Raw genomic sequence first — 25,000 nt, forward strand, 5'->3', positions numbered from 1 at the left:
CACCAGCTGGGATGGGATGGCCAAGGAATGTGCTAACCAAGAAAGAGGAGGGATACTCATAACTTTAGAGTTCATGCCCTGGACAGTATATAAATGCAGGCACCTGCCTGTGTTTTCAAGCAGAGAGGCATTAACGGGCATTTTGTGCTTGCTGAACCTCACAGAAATAGCATGACATCACAGCTTGATGTGGGAGACAAGAGATTACAGGAGAGGAGAAGGGACATGGAAGAAACACTTATATAAAGTTTGTAGCACACTGAGCATAAGAATGCTCTTAGTCGAGTGGCTGCCACAAATGAGTATACATGAGAGGGCCAGAAAGAGCAGGGAACTGGTGATGGGGAGGAGGCAGAAAACAAGAGAGAAGAAACTGAGAGTAGAGCTGCTTGGAAAAAGTCCATCTACCAAGACAAACGTAAGTGCATGCCTCTTTTCACCTCCATGGAATTTCAGCACAGAAAATATCAGCATTTATAACGATATACTTCAATACAAACCCTGATATCAATTCCGGTGTACTCAGTTCCCAAGCAAATACGACAATGACCCACAGAAGGCAGAACTTCTGTACAAAAAATGTCTTGGTCAGAAAATAAAACCACTTCTGCATTGAAATAATTACAAGAATTTTAAGCGGCTTCAGGACAAAGGCTTCGAATTTGCATGTGCATTGGAAAGAGGGAAGTCAAGATACACCTGAGATGGAGCTTGCAGAAGATGTCATGAAAGGCAGAAAGCAATGTTGAAACAGGAGATTTGCTGAAAGTATGAGACTAGGAAGAATACAGCAGATATATATGGCAATGTTAAAGAGGGAATTACTGTAATCAAGTCCAGAGCCAACCAAAAAGAAAGAAAATATATTTTAAGTAGAAGAAAAATAAAGGGAGGGAAGATTTGGGTCATATTCAATGAAAACTGATTTAAACAAGAGTCTGGCTAGGGATGACCCAAACAAAACAGGAAAAAGAAAGGGTAGCATATGAAATCTAGAGACAGGGAAATAGAACAAAAGAAATTTAAATAGCAGCAAAGAAATAAAAATGTTAAGAGGGATGAAAAAACCCGACAGATCTGATTCTCTTTTCCTTTGCATCATTTGCAGTAATACAAAATCAAAGGAGTAGATCCGTGTCTGTTGGAGATTCTCCTTGGCAAATGTGTGCCAGTAGTTTTATTGGATTTAGATGAGTTTAACAGAGTAAGGGCCAGCCAAGCTGACTTTTGGGAATGGGAGGAAATGTGGGATGGTAGCAGGAGACCAAAGGCAGGACCTCTTTGACTGCAGGATCTTCTTACTGTTCAGTAAGACCCAAAAAGGCAGGAAACTGCCATCCAATCCTATGTACTACATTTAGTTAGCAAATGTATTCCTCAGCATATTTCCTTAGGAAGCCACAGACCATGGTAACACATATGTACTAGGTGGAGAAATGCAGATATGAATATGCACCTCACACGGAAAAGATAAATACCAGCCTCTATTAAATATCATGCACCTCCTAAGAAGGTTAAGGCTGTAATGATTACCTGCTTGTTTCACATAGCCCTCTTAACAAGCTCTTTCTAGAGGCAACTGTTACAATGAACTGCTCACAGTTTAGTTTTAGTGGGGAAAAATCATATTTTTAACTGTTTTTTTTTAAATAAAAGTATAAAATGTTTAGAAGTAATGAATAATGTATTTAATTTATACCATCTGGTCTATTTTAACATTAAAACCTTGCCCTTCTCTCAATACACACTAGGAAGAAATCTGTTATCATTACCCTTTCAATGACATCCAGACAACTCGCACAGTGACATTAATAAAAAGAGACATATTTAGTTGTATCTACCTTTGCACACCCTTGTCCAATTAAATTTGACTCAGTGTCTTCTAGATTTTTAATAGCTATCCAGCTATTAAAAAGAACTTAACCACTGACAAAACCCTACTTACACTATCAACCAAGGATAGATGTAGTACGAACAATGGTCACTATTTGACCCTATTTGTGCCTACTGCATTAACAGGGCTGCAGTTTTTGTTTTGAAAACCCAGCTCCTCTTCAGTCCCTAAACTAAAAGCAAATCTCAACAAACAATCCACTAGCATAATCTTCACAAATAAAATACATTTATGTACATGTAAATGTAGTGGATTCTATTAAAAGTATTTCATCTTGTCAGCTGTTCATATAATGGAATTGATGCTTAAGCAATATTTTTAGAGAAATATCTCTGACTCGGAAACATAATTAGAAAAAGACGCACAAGGATGGTTTCCAAGGGACAGGTTGGTTGAACTGGAGTATTCTTCTGTGCTTTCTTCTTCCTCTGTATAACTATTAAGTCTCACATGCAAGAAGGTTAAGGGAAGACAGCATCATATTCCCTTATATAGACAGCTACAGAAGAACACTTGCATTATTATCAGATTTTATTCCTCTCTGATACATCTCAGTGATTCATTTATAGATCAAGAAGCAATATTTATAATTCTACCGATGAATATCTGAACCAAATGCCGAAAACTGTCACAGCCCATCAATGAGTCTGGTTTGAATTACTGCATTTGGGAAATCCTTATTTCACAGAGGAAAAAAGGAGACTTAGTTCAGTTTTTGTTTTCAGACTCCTTTGAAGCAAAATCTTGATCCTTTTCTGCACGCCAGCTTTTGCTATGATTTTGGCTATTTGTATTTACAGAGAACTACCTCCCTGTGGATAGAGGTTGCAGGGAAAACATTGGCAGATTTTAGTATATGTTCAACATTGACACCATGTAGTACCTTGAAAACAGGAACTGAACACGCTTGTCCCCTAATACAAGATGCGTGCTTGGATTTAGTCACCAAGTGCCAAGAGTCAACTCTTCAGAAGAAACAACAAAGCCTGTGGCAGGATAGAGAAACTCATAAATCTGGAGTGACAGAAGGAAGCAGATGACTCTTTAGGAGTATATTTTGAAAGTAGTTTCTCCTCCTATCTGTTCTCAGGTGCATTTCCCTCACATCTCTTGGGCAAAGCAGCCCTGTAACTCCCAGCTTTGCATGAACTCAATCCACCATACGACATTTTTGAAACCTAGCAGTCTTTGATGGTCCATCATAAATATTGCGAGGTTAATTTCCCCAGATATTTTGGCACTGGCATCTGGTGTTACACATAAGGGTGGGATATATCTACTCAATAAAATAAATGATATTTATATGGACACTGATAAATCACACAATTCTTAAAACCTAGGTGTCTTAGATAAAAAGTTTGTCTTTATAGTAACCCATATGAGGATTCAAGCCTTCCATCTCTGCTAGGAGTCATCAAAGGCAACTGGACTGATTGATGGTTGGTGTCAGGATTTATCTTTTTGATTCATCACATGATGTTATCTGTTTCTAGTGGACTTTTCATTACTCTTGAGGATGTTTAATACTTAAGTAGATATAGACAGATGTTTGCTCAAAAGCATCAGCTACCTGAGTGCTCTGGTTACCACATACTGCTCAAGATAATGGGAAATCCAAATGGCAAAAATTGCTTTGGGACACAAAACTATGCAGGTAGCTGGCATGAAAAATATGAAGGGAGAAGCTGGGAAATATACTGGGGTTTAACTGCTTTCCTCTGAGGTTTGAATTCTCCAGTATCACACTAAATGCACCTACACATCAGTAGAAGCAGAAAGGACAGTAACATGCTGACAGTTGTTTTGACTCGGTTTTGCTTACGTCCCCAAATGTGCTTATTCATGTACTCTGGGCCACTCTTCAGCAAAGCTGCATGTGACTCGTGAGAGAGAAAATACACCTCCCTTAAATAAGTGTCCAAGCTGATAAGGGAGACTCAAATGACGGTTCCACTTCTTGCTAATGATACCCTGGGCTCCCTGGCTTCTTCCAGACCCTCCAACTCTCCAGCCCCCACATCCAGTATTTCCCCAGCTCTCATTATGGCTCCTGCAGTTTTCTGACAAGTCCTCGTCCTCCTTGATGCCCCACACGCACTCCACTCACCGCTTTGCAGATTTTGTGTGTTCTGACAATGACTGTTACTGACATGCCTATTCTCGCCTGTTTGTCTAGTGGCCGCCTCAGCTGATGTAACCAAAACACAAATGCACATTTCCAGAATGTTGGAAGCTGCTGAAAGAACAGACAAGGTAAACAACGGCAGCCAGGATGTGAACACGGGGGTGCAGACAGAGTGGAGAGGCAGGCAGTGCTCATGCAAGACTTGGGACAACCTGAACTTCTCTTTGAGCCTCCTGTGAATACACCTTTCCTTGAAAAACACTGTTCTTCCCCAGCTTTACGCAGCTGCATCTTATTCCCTCTTCCTTCTATCTGGCAAGAAGTCGAACTGGTGGGTACCAAGGAGAGTATCTGCTTGGTGGCAGAAATACAATACACAAAGCTTGAGGACACAGACCTCTACCAGGTTGAAGGATGTGATTCTCCCCCTCCACTCCTCTCTCATGAGACCCAGCCTGCAGTACTGCTTCCAGCTCTGGGGTCCCCAACATGAGAAGGACATGGACCTGTTGGAGTGAGTCCAGAGAAGGCCACAAAAATGATCGGGGGTCTGGAGCACCTCCGCTATGACTCCAGGCTGAAAGAGTTGGGGTTGTTCAGCCTAGGGAAGAGAAAACTCCTGGGAGACCTTATAGCAGCTTTCCAGTACTTAAGGGGGCCTATAAGAAAGCTGGGGAGGTACTCTGTATCAAGGAGCTTAGTGGTAGGAAAAGGGTTAACAGTTTTAAACTGGAAGGGCGTAGATTTAGACTGGATATTAGGAAGAAATTCTTGACATGAGGGTGGTGAGACACTGGCACAGGTTGCCCAGGGAAGCTGTGGATGCCCTCTCCCTGGCAGTGTCCAAGGCCAGGTTGGATGGGGCTTTGGGCAGCCTGGGCTGGTGGAGGTGTCCCTGCCCATGGCAGGGGTTGGACTGGATGAACTTTAAGGTCCCTTCCAGCCCAAACCATTCTGGAATTCTATGATTCTATGAAAAACAACAAAAAAAAAAAAACAAACCCAAACTAAAATGTTGCAATTCAGGCTTGTAATTCCTTTTCCCCAAACTTGCTTTAATTTCCAGCAAGCAGATTTAACCTAGTATTTGCAATTAGAAGGCACACAGTATTTTAAAATTCCAGTTCATTTATATTAATCATCAGATGCAATATAAATACTACATTTCCCTCCAAGGATATTAACCTTCATTCACAGAGTGGATGTCTTCAGTGGCCTCCATGAATATGAACATGTTTGTCATCGAATGTAAAAATAATTAACTTGATTCAGGGCAGCAAGTCTGGCTGCAACCCTTGAGTTGTACATTTCTCTAGGGATAGACAGTAAAAATCATGAAAATGAGGCTTCAGTAGTTCTAGATTTGTATATAATTTGAAAAGAAAATAAGGACATAGCTGGAAATGTGCTATCATATGTCATCAGCATTCCATTTTCAGTCGTTTATTGGCAAAAGAAATCTTAATGACTGAAGCTTCATTCCTTTGGTGTAAAGCAACCCTTAATCACCCTGTAAAAAGTTTCATGGTCTTGAAAACCCCTAGAGTAATGTTTCGTGTCTTTTAAAAACACCAGAGTCTTGATGTAGCTTCCCTCAGTGACAGCCCCTTCATATCACACAGAAATACAAGTCTCATCTCAAGACTTTCTTTGACCATCATGATGTGCTTTTGCTGTCTAAACTCTTAAAATGTAAAATTGTAATCCACTTTTACCTAGGCCTGTTAGATGCCTAGCTATTTTGCTATCACTCCTGATTTTTTACCATAGAGGACAGCGATAGTTCTCTATATCCATTTCATTTAAACAAAGAGAAAATCTGACACATTACCATAAGACTTTCAAGGCTGACTGTGATCTTCTGAGAAATTTGAGGTGGAGATGGAGATGTATCAGTATTGGGTGAGACAGGACTTTATGACTGCTTCTACACTAATAAATTAAATGTGTCCAGGAACATTTTCCGGCGTTGAGGACAAATGGAAAAGATCATCTTGCTCCATATTATTAGACTTCTCTATACCCTGCACGGACCCTAAACTTCCAGCTGGGATAGTCCCTTGCCTGTGAAACTCTTGTTACATCCATACAGTTGGCCACCTGATGGATATACCCAGGATGGGCTACCAGTGTGCCCACACATTGGCTATACACATTTCCTCTTATGTTCTGTGATTAGAGATCGTGGTAGTAACACTCAGTAATGAACTGTAAGAAATAGTTTTGTACAGAAAAATTCTGCCATGCTGAAGACCACACGATCTAAAGAGTAGCCCCATCTTATATGTTTATATGCTATCCATCATAGCTACCTCCTTTTTGAAGTTTTTGTTGTTTGCTCAACTGCAAATACCAAACTAAAGGCAACATTAGCAAACAAAGCAAAAATTAAAAAGCAAACAAAGCTAATCAGAATGAAACATTTATCACATACCTTTACTTTGTTTTTACTGTTAAAAAATAGCCAGGAAAGAGAAAAATTCATCTGAATAGGCAAAAATTTGCAGGCGCACATAGTAACATTAACTGACTGTAGGGTTACAGCCATAGCTACTAAGTATTAGATAGTCACACAGGACCCAGTGACTCCTTGTGTCACTTAGGGTCTGTCACTCAGGAAAGTGATTCAGGATAGGAAATTGCTATGAATTTCTCCTTGTAGATTAAGCTTCACATATAGAATCATAGAATCACTTAAGTTTGAAAGGACTTTTAAGATCGAGTCCAGCCATTAACATAACACTGCCAAGTCCACCATTAAACCATGTCCTTTAGTGCCACATCTACATGTCTCTCAAATATGTCCAGAGATGGTGACTCCATATGACTGTAGCCACCTCTCTTTCCTACCAAACAATCCTTCCCCTCCCAAACCTCTCTCTTGCACACCTATCAGGCCAGATCTGTGCTACATGGCCCTTCATCCCTTGTAATATTCTCCTTCTAGGACATATATTCCCATAGCTTGCATTGGTGATGCTCAGGACAACCTTTTAGTGGTAGAAAGGGAGACTTGTGGAAGGACATGTTGAAGTGGAATTACTAAGAAGTTACACATTGCTTTTATTCCCTGTAACTTGGTTTCTTTCTCTCTTGCCCTGCTGCAGAGACTTGCCTCTGTCAGAACAGCTCTGGTGACATGCCATTTCATCAACAGATTTTAGCTGTTGATAAACGTCAAAATGGTGGTGAATGAGGCTTAAAGGAGGTGTTTTTTTTGGTGTCTGGCCAGCTTGAGAATCCACATATTTCAACCTGAGAGAGGTTTAGCAGCAGTTTCCTAGAACACCTCTTCAAGAAACTGTCCTACACTGACTTGTAGAGAGGGACAGACCTCTTTTTTCTCCAATAAAGTGACATTTCCAGATTTCTGTGTACCTCAGTCACGGGCCATGTTAAAACAGAAAAAAATTTCCATTAAATTTTCCTGACATGTGGAAGCAGAATAAAAGGACGGGCTCCAGGCATAAATGACTATTTACAAGAAAAGTTTCCATTGGGTTTTATCAAAGCAGGCCACTTCAGATCTCATCTAAACTGTGCTGAAACAGCTCTGCTGCCAGGCACTCAAATTACCATAGGAATACGGGACTGAAAGGTCATCTTGGATCACCAAAAGCTCCCTGCTTACATGGGTTGTTTCCTTCCCAAACTAATCAAGCTCCATCTCACATGATGCTGGTTTGGGGCTTTCCAGCCTTGCTGAAAACTCCTCCTCACTGCACTGACAGACAGAAGCCTCCTTTCTAATCCCAGTCTAAAGATACCTGCAGTGATTTATACTCCTGTGTTTTGGAATGAGCAGTATCCTGTTACTTAAACTGTTCTGCTTTCATGCCTAACTGCATTCTCCTCATCAGCATCATATTCCCACACTATGCTTTTCCCAGTTGTACTTAATCTTTCTTGAGCATCAGTCAGGGTGTATTGCGTATCCAGTATTGCAGATCACTCTGCAACAGCAGTGATACTCTCCTTTCTCCTCTGTAATTACCTTGCCTGATATGCATCAGAATCTCATTTACTCCTTTAATGGGTGCAAGGTGTTGGTACTTTGGTACATCCTACCGGCTCAGTCAGTCACAGTGACACATACATGGGGATATCCACTGCTGAGTTTGCTTCCCGAGATTTCAGGAACAGAAATAGGTAGTTTTTAGGTCTGTTTAATCTGATGTATTTCAGATGTCTTTTTAGGTAAGATGTTTTATGACTTCACAGATTCCATTAATCAGATCTGACTGCAAAGGCATCTCCATGCAATTATCTTAGACGTAGATGTCCACAATGACTGATACATATACTTTTATTATCCTCTCAAACATTTTCTGTTGGTAAGCTACTTGATCATAACATAAATTCTTAAATAGGGCTGAGTGCATGACCTTACACTTTGTATTTCGTAATTCCACGAATTGCACATCCTACAGGATAGCCTGGAACTCTGGAAATTTGTGGTGGTTTCTACCTTTATGTTCTCAGAAAATCTCATTATTTTCCTGAATGCATAGCATTTCCATGGACAGCAGGCAAAAAAAGAGAAAAACCTAAGACTGATCCTAAAAGAGCACTTCCAGACTTATATTTCACCTTTCAGTAAGATTCTGAAGATGTCATATCCCTGGTTACAGGCTCCACCTCTTGGCATGCTTGTGACTCCAGAAAGACAAAATCCACCATAGAAATGCAACAGGGAATTACCAGCTTATGGTGGACTGGGGAACAGTGGTGTATGTGTTGTGGAAGTACTAGGGGTTGGATGTTAATCAGGTGGAGGTGAGACAACAGCAGTCCAAGAACTCAGCCCTGACTTTGAGTTAATGCACTGTGGCTGTTAGCTCAGGTTAACACTAACTGGTGCTTTTTGGGTGTTGTCTATGTCATACACAGCAAAATCAGAGCACAAACAAAGACAGTGAGTACATTTCTGCCCTGTGTTGATTTGTCCATTGCTTGGTGTCCATTTCAGGAGAAGCTGGTAGAAAACAGACCTCATCCAGGTGGCTGGAAGAAGAAAGGGTGGCCTGGCCAGTGTACGTCATGCAAACACAAAGAGGTTGGAAGGTTGCTCCTTCTGTGATTGAAGTGTCAGTTTTATACATGCATGTTGCTGGAGCCCATTACACAGAATTGTCCCCCGAGAAGTGATTGGTGTCACGTTCGACTCACATCAACTGGCCTGCTGGAGTAGGGGGCACTGGCCACTGCCTCACTACCCAAATTCCTCTACATCTTCTTAATAATTCCTGTCTCACTGATTTTCCCTATTAACCTCAGTTATATAAATGGATATAGGAAATATGTTAGGCCTTTTATAAAACTTAGCAGTAAACATAATTATTCGGTTAGCATTTTCAGAAGCTCTTCTTTTACGAATGAGGGAGAAACTATTTTATTATGTGTCTGGTTTGGCTTTACCTTCCAAAGAGGCTTCATAACTCTAAAAATGTTTTCTGACAATACTACTACATTATTACTGTGCAAAAGGCTGTTACACAGCACGTAGTTTTCCAATTATGCTGTAAAGATTTGTTCTTTGAAGATGACTCAACTATCAGCTGACCAGCAGTCAACATAGATTCATGTGGCACTGCACTGGTCCAAGATATTTTCAGGATATATGAATACAAACCAGAGATTTAAGATTTACTAAAATTCCTTTCAACAGCTGGACTGCTCTATAACATGACATTGCCCAGGGCACTTAATAAGTTTTCTTGTTTTTCTTCCCCCATTCCTTTGAATTTATGTTACTGAGGCTCAGTAAGATGAGCAAACCAAATCACTGAACATACCACAGAAACGCAGTGGTTGTAATTCTTCCAACTTAAGTCTGCAGCCATTACTTTACAGGAGTGAGAGAGCAGGTCTGCTCTGCAACCCTCAGCCTTGCAGTTGGGGAAGTGACCACAGACATGACCATAAGTAGTGGTTTATGGAACAGATAAAAGTATTTAACCTAGATGAGCATGCAGACCTGCTACACAGGGAAAAATAAGACAGAATTTCCTCTGTTCTCTCAGAAACCAAGAAAGTATTCATTGTCCAAGTGAGATAGAAACTCAAGAAAACATTTTTCTTATCACAACTGACTCCTGAAACTCAAAGGAGGAACAAGGATCTCAGCAAGTTAAAAGAGAAACTTTGCTGGAACAGATGGCAATGGAGTTACAGTTAGAAGGCTTAGCTCTTGAGTCGTTTATATTAAAAGGTTTGTGGTCCTTTTTGGTTACCAGAATTTTTGGGTCTGATGATGTTCAGCAAGTAAGTGAGTTTGTAATTCAATCCGCTCTCACTGAAGAAAGCAAGAATTTTGCATATGCCAGAGGAATAAGGTGTCCTTCTCTCTACCTGCTAATGAACATCATGAAATCTCTGTGTAACGCAGTTGACACTGGATGAGCCTCATGATTCAGAGTCTGTTGTTCTTTCACACCTATGAATCATTTCCTTGCTTTTTCTTGAGTGATCTACAGGAAATAATAATTCCTATTTACCAGTCATTGCCGCATGCTTACAGAATTGCTGGCTGAAAAGGATAAAGCTAGCATTTTTCCTTTCAGCTGACCAGAACTTCAGCTTATCCAAGCTGACAGAGGTTTTCAATATCTGGTCTTACATCTGGGACAGTCTTTTTTGAGCACTGAAGGTTATATGTATGTTGATAATGTTAGTGTAATCTCTGCTGAATCAGATTTTATATTTAACAGAACTTATGCGCATTGATGAGTGTTAATATCTAAGGGTATCAGATGTTGCAAATTCACATCTTTCAATAATCCATGAATATTTCAAATGTTAACATTTTCCCCAGAATTTACCACATATTATTTTCAGATTTCGTTATCATACACAGAATCCATTGCTTAATGGAAGAGAGAGATTAATTTTCTGGATCACAGGCTAAACTAACGAAAGGATATGCAGAAAGTAATAATTCACCCCAACTCCTCTAATCACATCTAGTTCCAAGAAAAATCTATAGAAATGGGAAGTTAGGAAAACAAATGTAAGTAATCTGCCAGTTTCTGAGTAATCATAGTTTAATAATTTGATTTTTATAAAAAAATCCCTATAAAATATAATTTACTCTTGCAATCAACATTTTCTGTGCAAAAGTAGTTGTTAAAATACAAATTAATATAAACAAAAAAATGTGCTCTGTTTTTCTACAAGCTCTTTCAAGAAATTTTCTATCCCAGCAACTGAGAACTAAACACTGCGTACTTAAAAGCAAAACAACCACTAAAAGCAATCGGTAGCAAACTCCAACATTTTTTTATAGCAGCATCTACTATTAAACAACTCACTACATAAACAGTAAGCCCATTAGAGTCACAATGTCAAAGATGCTCTGTAAGCTGAACAGGGGAAACATTTCCACAATGACTGCTAGCCAGCAAAGCGCTCCATGAGATGTCAATAGGGAAATACAATTCAGTCTTAATAGGTTCAGAGCTTATGTAAGCCACGCTTATGGGACAGTCTATTAAAAAAGTAAGTGAGCAAGTGACATTACCGTAAACACAAGCTGCAGCTTCCTAGAACTGCATGCAGGATAAAGACATTTGAAACTCCACGCAGAGACTGTGCTAGCCATAAGGTTCATGTGTTCCAGACCAAAAATGAAGAGAAATAAAAATAACTCCTGATACAGTGACCATTGATGTGATATTCACTCCTGTATAGAAAAGTGAGCAGGAAGCCCTTCAGCCCTAAGAATGGCTTAATAATAACTACAACCAGCCTCTGTGTCTTCTAGTAAATCATTATCTGTTCTTCTGAAAAAAAAAACCCTGTAAGCCTTCATCCTTGATTAGTAATGCAATGCTAGCGATTTTGGTTCTGGGATATGAACACGTTTCACTGGGTGACAACTAAGCTCATCAAACTAAAGCCATGGATCAGCATGAGATTTGCCATTTCTGGATTAAAAAAAATGTTAACTTCGCACACACACACCAGGAAAGGGAGAAAACAATGTCTTGAGAACTTACCACCAGGTTTCCTATCACCATGACCAACAAGAAGACGAGAAGGCACAGTGGCTGCCCAGCTACTTCCATGCAGTCCCACATGGTCTCAATCCACTCCCCACACAGAATTCGGAAGATGATGAGGAACGAGTGGAAGAAATCATTCATGTGCCACCGTGGCAAATTGCCGGTCGTGCTTATCTTCTTCACATTGTCCATGTAGTTTTTCCCAAAAAGCTGCATCCCTACCACAGCAAAAATAAAGACGATGATTGCCAGCACGAGAGTGAGGTTACCGAGTGCACCCACTGAATTACCAATGATTTTAATGAGCGTATTTAAGGTCGGCCAGGACTTTGCCAATTTGAAGACACGCAGCTGTGAACAAAACATAAACAACAGTGTCAGCTCACAGAAGCAGCAGACATTTCAGCTGATGAATTATTAAAGTGGCTAACATGTGAAAGATGTTAAATGCCAGTGTGCGAGGTACAAGGTGATTTTAGCCATACTTCCTGTTAACCTCACTTCATCCATTAATAAAATATCAGTTGGGCTTCTTGGATGAAAATTAACCTTTCCAGAGCTATGCTTTGCCTTGTTAGATAGACACGCTTCTAGGGGCTCATTCCCCCAGTGTCTCTGTGGGGAGAGGATGGAAATCTCAGGTCTTAATATTTTCTTTTACGTTGCTTTTCCTCCTCAAATTAAACAGCCTGGCAGGTATCTAGGGGAAGGGGTTTAGGGTTTGATCCCATAATGAGAGAAGCAATTCCTTGGTGTTTCAGAGCAAGCCTCAGCCAGATGCTATTAGCTGTTAGCTCCCAGAGTGAAAATCACCTCTATGCTGAGGATCACACAGCGTATGCACAACCCACGTCCCACTTAAGACCTATTTTAAGGATTTAAATGGTTCCTAGCTGTTGTTCTGTGTTTTCAACTGAAGGTTTAATTTCAGACCTATTGAAGGGGGATTGCTCAAAAAGTGACAGGGGACTCTCAGGACCTAGCAGCAGCGGTGAAAAATTTGCATTTTTGAGCAGTGCTGAGAATCTGGGGGGGGGGAATAACAAAAAAAAAGTAAAAAAGTTTAAAAAAGGTCTTCCACTAAATATAACCATAAGTGCTTATTTGTGAAGGGCTTAGTTGTGAAGCCATATCATGGCCAGAATGATTAGCATGGACATCCTGGTACATGAAGTGCAACACAAATGTCAGGCTGGCAAGGAAACTACTTTTCTGTTCCAATATGTCAACAGTCTCTCATTAATAGAATACCACTATCCCGTGCATAACTAAGGAGCTGACAGCTAAGGAGTTCCCATGAAAGACAGATCCTATGTTATGCTGATCAGTTCTAGGAAAAAAAAATCACTCTGTGAATAATTCAAAGACATTTTCTTTTGACAACATTTAAAAGAGCGGTGGCATGTTTGTAAATTAATATAGGAATAACAACTTCTAAAACAAGAAGCTACTGGCTCTTGCATTTGTTGGGCTATCAATTATCTATTGACTATGCTAACACGTGTACAGGTATAAAATTGCAGATTTTTTATTACAAATTGTAACTCAAACATTTTGAGTGTGCTACAAGTACCTGGCACAGCTAGAAGGAATCAAATTATGTTCTCATTTACCCTGATGTAAATCTGGAACAATTCCATTTATTCCACAGCCTCTAATTAGTGTCACGTAGTGTTCACCAGTTTGCAGTCTTTATCAGTAGATGCATTTTTAAGAAAATATATTGTGTTCATGTCGTAAGTTATATGTAATAAAAGAAGAGGTATAAAAACAGAACAAGACCATTACCAGTCGAAAGGAGCGTAAAACAGACAGGTTTCCCATGCTGGACAAACCCAGTTCCATCAGGCTTAGAATGACTATGATGCTGTCAAAAATATTCCAGCCTTGCTGAAAATAGTAGTAGGGATCAAGGGCAATTACTTTGAAGATCATTTCTGCTGTAAAAATCCCAGTGAAGACCTACAGAAAGAAAATATGAAGTCAAAGTAACTTTGTGCAACAAAGCACACCTCCATGCTTGCAGACTTTCCACTGATACAGGTGAACACAGTGGAAAGCCAAAAGCATTTTAAAAGCCAATACATTGTTTTTCATGGCTGATTCTACAATTAGAACTTTGTCTAGACTTTTCACAATAATATTTTATACTTCTGTAAACTTACAATGACATCTGAGTTCAAGCTCTGGATTGGAACATACGTTTCCATCTCTTTCTGAATAATCCCAGTGGTATCAAAAAAAACCCAACAACAACTGTGAAAGTGCCTTTTATTAAGGTTAAATCTATTCATTTCAGTAGAGAAACACGAATGAATGGAGTGGGAGTGTTAAAGGGGTATTTGGGTTGTAGTGTACCTGCTGTATTATCCCTTTTTATTTTTTATTATTATCAATACCACGGCAATGCAAGTCTCCAGTCATTCTGAGGTTATTCCTGGTGATAGAAGGCGATTGGAAAGTCTAATTTGAGTCCCAGACTTTTTTTACAAATAGTCACAGCAATTTTCATTTCACAGCATCTTGGGAACACATTGTTTATTTATGACCCAGTTCAAATGTCATATGGTGGAACTTCTAATTGGAACATTTTTCTTTAAAACAACATATAAATATTACCTATGAGGCAGAAGGGAAAACTGCTGACAGCAAGTTTCAGGTTTAACACATTCCTGCAAAGTATCTCAGAGAATCAGATCTTGTCCTTTTGTATGCCCTCCTTAAGTGACAGTTTAAATACACAACACAAGGCTACAGCCAACTTAAAATGACAAAATATGAGAATCAAGCTCTTCATATACTGTTTTATTTTTGTTCCTAGTACAAGCTGCACAGAGCTTTATGTTTCTGAAAAATTGTCTACTGTACATATACATTAAAGCACATGGCTTCCATGAAACAGTCAACATTAGTGCACTGATGTTTGTCAAATAGAGGGAATCCATAGCTCATGTATCAGTAACACACAGTCAAGGAGAAAAGTTTTCCTTCCAATAAGCTGAATATTTGCAGCATTATTCCAGCAAAACTGATCAACTCCAAGCAACAGAGATCAAAAACCCATTAAGATGTGGCAGGGAAAAGTTAAGATTATCTAATTATGATATTAAGGAATAAAAATAAATTATCATAGACTGCATTTGAGGAAGGCTTGGCTTTACTCAGGAATACATTCTTTACTTCAGGAAATTAATAATTGAAGGAAATGAATAATTTACTTCAGGAATTAATTCTTGCAAGTGGCCACTTTACACAATCTCTTATATAAAATACCTTCTCTTTCTCAGCAGAAACATAATGCCTTGGACTACAACAATTTGGACAGTCATCCCATCACTGTCTCATACTAAGAACCCAACACCATGACCTGTCTCATATTTCTGACGAGGCAACAATTTCTGAGTCACAGTGGTCAGAGATACCAAAGATTCCCACCAGAATGCTCCCATTTCCCTTAGGACAGAGAACAAGACAAAACTGGATGTCTGTGAAATTGTATCCAGGGGACTGCCTTAAAAACCACGATACCACACTGCGTACATTATGCAACCATCTCGCTGAGAAATGACTCAGGAGGATCACTTTCTTTGCCTGAATCATTTTAATCAATAGACTTCTGCGAAGGAAATGTCACAGTAAGAGAGCAAAATGTCTGAGACTTCCTAAAGGCATCAGGAATCGCGTACGTGTACCAGCTTCGAATTTCAAACGGCGCTTGTCAAATCGCCGGCACCTGGTACATGGTGACTGCACTTACAGAAGAGGTTGGCTACTTAATATTATAAAGGCTGGAAAGAAAGCAAGTAACTGAACATCCCACTGGTACTAATTATAAGACTGATGATTTGGAGGACTTTGTCTTAAAAGAATACTTTTATCTGTCATTTCAGCCGTTTAGGTTTTAAAACTGCATAACGGTGTCTCCGTTTCTAAAGTAAAACAAAATTTGGGAGAATCTTGCTCTATCTACCTATTTTTTAAGTGGTGGCACTGTATAGGTAAATGAACTGTGTAGAGAGATACAAGGGCTTGGCTGGCCTTCTGGTCATCTTTGAAAACGTTGATTCCTGTAAGTGCTGAACTAAAGGAATCTGAAGGCAGCAGATGCTGCATGAAGTAGCTATGACAATCAGAACAGGAGATCTCCAATGACTGACAGCAGACAAAGAATTGCTGCTGGAGAAAGTGAACCCATAGTCCTCTTTCATTCTTTCATTTCTCTCAGAAATATTTGTTTTGAGGAAAAAATGTCCTTTTTAATATTTCTCTCTGTTGAAAGCTAGAATAATCCCTCAAAGAGGGTTAGACGTGATGGGAAGATGATGACCAGCCAGCGTGGGGGCAGAGGAGAGGTCTGGCAGTCTGTGGCTTAGGGGATGCAATCACCTGGCAGTCTGCCCTGGAGCTGGGACCCCCTTCCCTTTCATAGGAAATTGCAAAAAAATGTTGATTTTCATTACAAATGACTTTGCAAAATCCTCCACAGAATGGAATTACCTTCCTCTGACCTGCTCTGCTCACAACCAATCCAGTTATGTAGGGGTTTAGTAAGGCTGTGAAGATGGCAAGGGGGAGCTGGGACAGTCTGGCCTCTCACAGACCCATCCTGGGGTTTCAGGGGAAGGGGAGCCCCGTGCCATCAGCCTGCTACACAAAAACATTAGCAGGCTGTTTTGTTTATTTTACACTTCAGCACAAAGAGGAGAAATAGCTCTAGGCAGTGCTGAGAAACTCAGAGTGAGATTTTTATTTTTTTATTTTTTTTTCAAAATTTGCACTTCGGAGAAGGATTTGCTAAGACACAATAGCTGAAAAACTGGAGAACATCCCACAGCCTAGGTAAAGAACCTCAACCTACGTGAGGAGGCCCAGAGCAAAGAATAACAAGGACCAAGGTAAAGAAAAAAACCCATACTTGGTGTATCACATATGCAAGGACTGATACAAAAAGTCTGATTATTGCTGCTACCCACATAAAACTGCCAGCGTAGGAGGCTTCTCACTAAAGGCAGACGTCACATCTGTAGTGTCTCTGCATACTCTCAATATAGTTGATGGTTACTACAGTCACTGGCCTCCAGGACATAGTTCACCTTATCCAAAAGTAAATGTCTTTAAAACATCACATTAATTGTGCCTTAAAATTGTCCATTACGCTCCATTGTCTTTAAAGGAAGACAAAGGCAACCAGCGCAGACATATACTCTTACGATGCAAATACCTGAATTTAGGCAAAGCGAATCCCACTTTAAGATACTGCAGCCTTTGTTTTTATAGATATAAAGAGCTTTTTTCATCTTCACTGTGAGTTTTCCAAATGCAAACTTAGCAGCATCCACGTTACCAGGTACTCTAGATTTACTTCTTTACTACTTATCCTACAGGATATCCTTGCTTCTAGCATTAGATTTTAGGGGCATAGCTAGATGGCTTGTGCCTTTTCCAATTCAGACTCTTCTAAAATTAAAAGGATTTTAAGCATTAAATTTTAAAGCAGTAAAACACGGTAACTTTTAAACATAACCTTAGAGAAAGGCGATTAAAGAAAAAGCTTCCGTTTTGTAGTAACTGCAGAATTTTAGTGGCCCCTTGGGTTAACAGATTGTACCGCATCGCCTCTGAAAAGGTTTTTCTGCTGTCCCTGCAGCTCGCCTGTAGATCTGTCACTCTGTTTTGCCTTGGAGAAGTGCAGTCTCTGCTTACTTTGCAGCTCTTTCCCGGGCTGCTTCAGTTGCACATTAAGGGTTTCCCCTTGAAGCATCAGCCATGCTTTGCTTCACGTCCCTTCTGCCCCAGGGTCTGCACGGGACCAAGCACAGGCTGCTGGACAAGGCAGGGAGGCACAGCAGGACAGACAGGGTCATACAGAAAATGTACCACAAGCACCTTCCCACATAGATATCTACCTACAATCAAACACCACTCCAAGATTTTGCCTTGTTTGTTTCTGTAGTTTGTTCGGGGTTTTTTTCTAACTTAACTGTCAGTGTTAGTCACCAAGAACTGCTGCTTTATCATTGCTTTACCAGGAATCCCAAATAAACCTCATTAACCTTCCCTTATCTCATTTATTTAAATAGATACAAACTAGATACCTATCAGGAACAGCCAAGAAACATGGCTTTAATGATCACTAATAACATTAAAATACGTTTAATAAAAATAGACCCTTGTAGCTCATTCATTTCTTTTCACATCCAGAAGGAGGAGACCATGTGGACTTGCTTGACATGCCATAGGCAAAGCGATGCTGACAGCATATCAAAATGGGGTCTTCCCAAGCCGCAGAAAAAAATAAATTTAAAAAGCATGAAATACATTCCTCAGGTAGCACTTCAAGTTCATGCTCACTTACCAAATTGCCTATGTAAAGCATGTGGTCAAACTCCTTCGTCATCTTGTAATGCTCCAAAGCCATGAAGAGCGTGTTCAGCACAATGCAAAGGGTGATGGTGAGGTCAGTAAATGGGTCCATTACCACGAACTTGACAAATTTCTTGATTAAAAGCCAAAGCGGGCAGCAGTCCCAAATGAGAAATTTAACAGCAAAGTGGTTCCAGCAGGGAGGACATTTCTGGTGTGATTCCTCAAGCTCTAAGTCACAAGCGGTAAAGTAACAGTCAATTCACACTGAGTTATATGACAAGAGAACACTTAAAATGACTCACAACATAGAAGAAGGCCCCTGAATTACTCCAAACTTTTTATTAGGATAAAAATATTTCTGTCCTAACAGGCTGGCAAATTATGCACTTTGGGTTTTTTGCCAGTTGACCTGCACTTAGCAGAAAGCGACCTATTCTGAAAGTAATAACCTTTTAAAAGTGTCACAAGCAAAAAGAGAGAATCACACTAAATATGCAATGTCCAGTATTATAGATAGGCTCAGATTTTTATGCTGGCTTCCATTTTGGCAAGTTCAAACAGATAAGAATACACTATCTTCATTTAACTTAGATCGGAATATTTTTTTTTCATTCTCAGGTCACATTTTACAAGTATCTTAATACCTTTTAAAGCAGTTAAGAGATGAAAGCACTTAAATCCGATATTTAGAGCTGATTTAAGCACTTGAGAGCCAGAGTATCACTGGTTATCAATAAGGTTTCTATTCTTGATGCTCAATCCAAAAAGGCATTAAGCATCTGACTTCTGCTGAAAGGCCCACATACAAAATCTGCGGAATGCACAAGACCGTTTGAAAATGCTACTACAGCTCCAGTGTGCTTTTTAAAGGTGCTTTGAAAATATTACCTAAAATACAACAGTTATATGTTCATTTTACTTGAGTACAAAAGAACTGAAATAGCTTCATAAGAATAATCTGCTTTAACTGGTGAAAAAGGAAAGGCAAAAATGACATTTAATGGCTGAATGATAATGATTAGTGGAATTGCTTAATGTTTTCCTTTCCTGATTCCTTTATGGGCATGGAATGCTGTATAACGGTTTTAGTCTATATAATTAGAACCTGTGCTGATAACAGGAAAACTTCAGCCAAGGCTGTTATTTCAATCAGCTCATAAACAGCCTCTTCTATGAAGCCAGGGTGCAACCTCAGTGCATTTTCCTTCATTGGACAACAGAATTGTGGTATTAAGCGTCTTCTAGCAAGCTCTCAAAATACCAGATGATGTCCTACGTGCAGAGGCTTTGCACAAACATCTACGTTCCTCCAAGATCTCTGGGAAACCAAATTGCTCCCCAGAAATAACTATGTCTTTCCTGCCTCCAGACAGAGGGTTTACAGGTAAGCACCTAAAATGATGTGAGAACCATCCATACCCCAGAAAATTTTAATCCAAAATTCTAATTTTGTGGGTTTTTTTTGGAAACCTACCTCTGAAAGTAATAAAGAGTTTAGGGCAGTCACTTCCTAAAAGATCTAATTTTCCAGGTAAATCCAGAACACATCTATCTCTATCCATACTCCTCATAATCACTTCTAACCACCTCTGCTTATTTCACTGTTATTAATTTGGGGACCTTCCTGATGGACACATATCAGATGAGTGACTCCTTTCCCTGAGGCTCCACACCTGACACAAGTCCCTTTAAATCCAGGTTGCTACTCCCAGCCACATGTTATTTCTCTATCCTTTTGACAGCTTTTGTACTCCTGGACCTTCTAGGTGAGATGGTCCTGCTTGTTGATCCATCTGAAAACCAACTGCTTGTACAGTCAAATCAAGCTGCAGGAACACAGCAAGGGAAGGGGGAAGGTGTGACTGTCCTCTTTTGGCAGTGATGTGGTATTAAAATGGTTTAAATCAGTTAAGAAACCACATTCTTTCCCATCAGAGGTGATCTCTGGAAATCACAACGGATTTAATAGTTTCTGAAAATATCTGCAAAAAGGAAAAGCAAAATTAGACTCAACTGTGTCTTTTTTCTGCTGCTTTGTATTGTTTAAAAAAATGGTGAGAAAAACAGTCAAAGTTTGTGTTGGAGGTATTTTAACTCTTACTTTTGAATGAAAAAAACTCTAGGTCCTTCCTTGTCTGCAAGGCTTTGCAATGTCTGGGAAAAACAGGCAGGTGAGTAACCAAGAGCCAAGAACAGAAACCAGGTCTCTAAAGCGGAAGGGATTTCAGGTCTGGCTGTTTCATACAGTTTGGCACAAATCATACAGCTGTTATTATAGCTGTGATACATTTAATTTTAATTTGATATTCCTCTTGTTGTTAACAAGCATTAAATTTCAATGGCTAATCAAAGTCTGGGAGTTAGGAAACCTTTGATAAGAATTGAAACAGTTTTCTTCTACATGAAGCTAAAATTGTACATGCTCTGAGTTACTCTAGACCTGATGGTCTGTATTTCTGTGGTAAAAAGTAATAGAAAGTACCATTAAATAAATAAGAAGCCTTGCTCGGGCCTTTTAGGTATTCTTAACACATTACAAAGAAGCAAATCAATCACAAATCTAATTGCTAAAAAGCCCCACAGAAAACAAATAAAATCTTTGCAGACTACACTAAACACTGGAATACATTGAAGTGATTATTTACCTATTAAGAATACAACTCTTTATTTATTCAAACATATATATATCTGTTCTGGCCACAGTACTGCTGAATATAACCACAGGGGATGGTAAAAAGCTGAGGAAGAAGAAGGGCTATGTGGTTTCTTGCTGGGCTGTCTCCAAAGAGCTCGGTCCAGTCCCTTTCTCTAAGGCATCTCCCAGATAAGTCCCTCTGTCTCATTTTGCCTTCCTGTTCATCAGTAACACAAAGAGAATCCAAAGAGGATCCAGAATTTCCCTTGGTCCACATTGCATTCTTGACATTCTTCCATGCTCTTGGTTCCAACCTCCTATCTTGTCTTGATTTACAATCTAGGAGACACCAGGAACTGTAAGAAGCCCTTTCATGCTGCATGTAAAAAGCCTAGAAATGTGATGTCTTGCTATGAGCTGTTGTCTTGCTATCAATAAATTTGTGAAAGAGAAAACCAAAGTTCCTGTGTATGGAAAGACAGATAAGGGAAATCCTCCTACAACTAATGAGAAGCCTAATGAGCTTTTAGCTGAGAAACATTTGCATGAAAAAATGGGACCTTTGAGCATCCTTAAATTTCACAGTGGGATTCAAACATCCACTACCCTGTTGTGTCCCACTAGCTGCTGTGCAAGGAGGAGACTTTACTCCTCCACAACTTGGACGTTCTGCGCTGTTGGTGACTGCACATGCCAGGCTCTGCATCAGCTCCAGGGAGATGAGATGTAAATGTATGCACAGACACCCAAACAGTCTGGTGCTCCACTACCCTGAATCTTGGTTAGCCCTGTGTAAATTAAATGCCGTGAAGGCACAAAATGTTACCAGGTCTGACTTTTTGATTATACGGCCAGCATTTTGTCAGAAGTTTTACAACTGCATCTGTAAGATAGTGATTACATTGCCCTCTGCTACACCTTTACCTGTAGGGGCTGGAATAACTATCTATAATGCCTTCTTGCAAAACCACAGGAGTTCAATATGAGCATCTTTTGTGTCACTTGTTCCTGCCATATGACTTTAAGTCAGGGAACTAAAGATGTGTCTTACCTTCCAGGGCGCTGGTGATGATGCTGACAGCGCTCACTGCCCTCTGCCTCTGGAAGGGTTCATCTGAGTGGTCCACCGATGGGCGGTGTGGCATTAAAAGCTGCTTCTTGCTTGCCTCATCTGAGGGAGAGGTCTGTTTAAATGAATGCATTGGGTTAGCAGAATAAAAACTGGGCAGATACGGGGTAGTATTTTCAAAATGGCCTAAGCACTACTTTTCCCATCTGAGAAGTCCAGAGCTCACTGATTTCCCAATTAGACACATGCTGATGGGGTATCACTTTTGAAAATGGCACTTTGAGCAATTTGGGGAACTTTGCCCTGCTCTTTACCTCTATGTAAACATTTGAAAGATGCAGGTGAATATAAAGGGACGCTTCTGGTGCCAGAGAAGCAGCAGTGTTGCTTTACCACGCTCTTTGCTTGTGAAAGAAGCCCCACTTAATCACATTAATTATTCCATTATTTCTGAAATGTGTTAACCGTTTAATTATACTGCTAGAAGAGGAAAAGGGGCGTGGGTAACAGCTCCATTACAGGCCTCTGATATCATACCAAGCAAACTGACTCCTCAACACATGGTTTTTTCCTTGTTCTGAAACACTGCCAGATCTCAGGAACATATTGTCATTCTGGTGATTTTCGGTGCCACAGATTCTGAAGCTCCATAATTAAAGGAGAATCTCAGCATCTTTCTTTTTTTTCTCAGGAAAAATAAAAAACCCAGACTATCTAGTTCTCATGTTTCTCAAGCAAAAGCTTAAAAAAAAGTACCCAAAGAAATAAAATACCAGAAAAATAGAACTCCCAAACTGTCATTATTTAATGTTTCATTTTAAATTAGTTTTATGCTTTTTGAAGGCTTGGGCTTCTGAAGTCAGCCAGAAACACAGCATAGCTACAGACACACACTACATTAATTACTTCATATTGTCAGCTCACAGCAGTGAGATTTTAAGACTTTTATTATTACAAGCTCCCACTTTATACAGAGACAAATCCTGCTTGTTTTACTCCTCCAGTTCTCCCATAGGTAGAAGAAAAGGTGGTGGTGAAGATGTAAAGAACTGGGAAAGCCAAGTTCAATGCCATTTTCTGTCACAAACCACCTGGTCAAGACACTCAGATTCCCAAAATAAATGTCTTAACAACCCCCATCCTGGTCCAAGCATACAGGCTGTGAGGTCCAAGATACCACATAAGCATTCTAGGTAGATGGGTCCAGATGGCTTTTGTAATACAGCTCAAGGAAATGTGAAAGAAGAAATCCCTACAAAGATGATAACTGCTGGCTTATAAAGATATCAGAGTAGCTTTTGCCTTTCCATAGTCAAATGAGCTACAGGAATTGGATTCAGTCTTCTGGATCTTCTCTCATCACTTGGGTCTGAAATGGTCCTAACCATCCTGAGCAGTGCCCAAGATTCCAACCAAGATGAGCCATGACCAGCAGCTTCACAGCTCTGCTGTCTGTGCCTGGGACATGCACCCAGAGGGACTTGGGATCCCTCCTCTTTGCCATTTCTCTGCCGAAACTGCCCTTCAAGACAGGCAGTCCTGTGAGAATGGCAGGAGAAAAGCACTGGAGCTCTGTGAGCTGTCTTTCTGCAGTGTGAACTCTTCAGGGCAGGGGACATCCCCTTGTCAGGTGGTCGCAAAGGACAAAGACACCTGGTCACTGATTGACACTGAAAATAGCAGCCTGTATACTGATCCCAGGTCACTTCAAAGTAATGCAGACAAAAATACCAATCAGTTCAAGATCAGAGAAGAGGAAGGACTTTTAAAACAAGGACTTAAGACATTAGTTAACCCAGGAAAGCAGTAATTCTTCAAAACAGGTTTGGCTGGTTGTTTTTTATCTGAAATGTTCTCTTTTGTTAAAACAATTGTCTCAATGTTCATTGAGTTACTGATGCAGGCATCTCAAAAGAAGAGGTGCAATCAGAACCTATTCAAAGAGAATCCTTGGGCACAACATAACAAGAAATCACTCTATCCTTGGCTTAGGAGCTGGGGAAACTGGGAACGGTATTTCAGATGCATTAGCTCGTCTGATTCCCTTCACCTCAAAAACATCCAATAAAAAAACCAAAGAAACAACAAATGTTTTATTAATGAAGAAAGCATCTTAAAAATTGCATAATGATTCACATCGGTTTGGAGTACATAACAGACATATGGGACCTAAAAGAAATATCCAGAAAAAAAGCAAAAAACAGGAGAAACATTCTAAGTAGAGTAAACAAAAAAGGTTAACACAAGGAAAAAGGAAATAAAAGCCAAAAAACCCCTCCAACTCCTTCAGTTTCCTCTGTAGAATGAACCACAATAAAACCTCAAATTTCAAATTGCTCTGTATCATTTAACTGTTTTTAAACTGTACCATTTTCCCATTCCATTTGGCCCATAACTTAGGGCATATCGGTAGTATGTCTTTAGACAATCCCCTCCCCAAAAGGCTCAGATTTTTTCTGTCAAGAAAAACACTATATTCCTATTCATACATGTAGAAATGCTTTTGTAGAAGTTATGGGTTGGTGGCCTTTATTTGTAAGTCACCTTTTATTCACAGGTGCAAAGAGAACTCACTGCAGAAGTGAAAAGTCAAAGGAAAAAATTGAAGATTAATTCTTCTTATTTTTTGATTCAGCTATGTCAGGATAGATGAAAATTCCAAGTTAAACAGGTTTGGCATATCCTTCATTAAAAAAAATAGCAAGGAACTGGCTTTTTCCCTAGGTTTGATGTGATATTCCCAACCCAACAAGTTTTTTTTAAGTCACTCTATTTCTCTTCCCACCCCTACATTCTCAATCCTGTATCATGAGAAGCTGTCCCCAAGATCCCAGGAGTCGTGCTGGGGTGAAGGGGAGTGTTTGCACTGTACCATCCTCCATGAGCACAGGGGTATTTCTGAAGATGT

General features: G+C 39.8%; 1 protein-coding gene across 2 annotated transcripts in view; it reads right to left on the reverse strand.

Moving 5' to 3' along the window:
• LOC104536963 (sodium channel protein type 5 subunit alpha-like) overlaps nucleotides 1-25,000 on the reverse strand; it is a 168,911-nt gene that overhangs the window by 79,251 nt on the left and 64,660 nt on the right. For both annotated transcript variants that reach the window (XM_010179726.1, XM_010179717.1), the window contains exons 12-15: nucleotides 22,075-22,207; nucleotides 18,378-18,616; nucleotides 13,811-13,984; nucleotides 12,017-12,373 (exon numbers count right to left, since the gene is read on the reverse strand). In XM_010179726.1, coding sequence (XP_010178028.1) covers nucleotides 12,017-12,373; nucleotides 13,811-13,984; nucleotides 18,378-18,616; nucleotides 22,075-22,207 — 903 coding nt within the window. The remainder of the gene's footprint in view (nucleotides 1-12,016; nucleotides 12,374-13,810; nucleotides 13,985-18,377; nucleotides 18,617-22,074; nucleotides 22,208-25,000) is intronic.

Source organism: Mesitornis unicolor, unplaced genomic scaffold, assembly GCF_000695765.1.
Source record: "Mesitornis unicolor isolate BGI_N332 unplaced genomic scaffold, ASM69576v1 scaffold570, whole genome shotgun sequence".
Lineage (NCBI taxonomy): Eukaryota > Metazoa > Chordata > Aves > Mesitornithiformes > Mesitornithidae > Mesitornis > Mesitornis unicolor.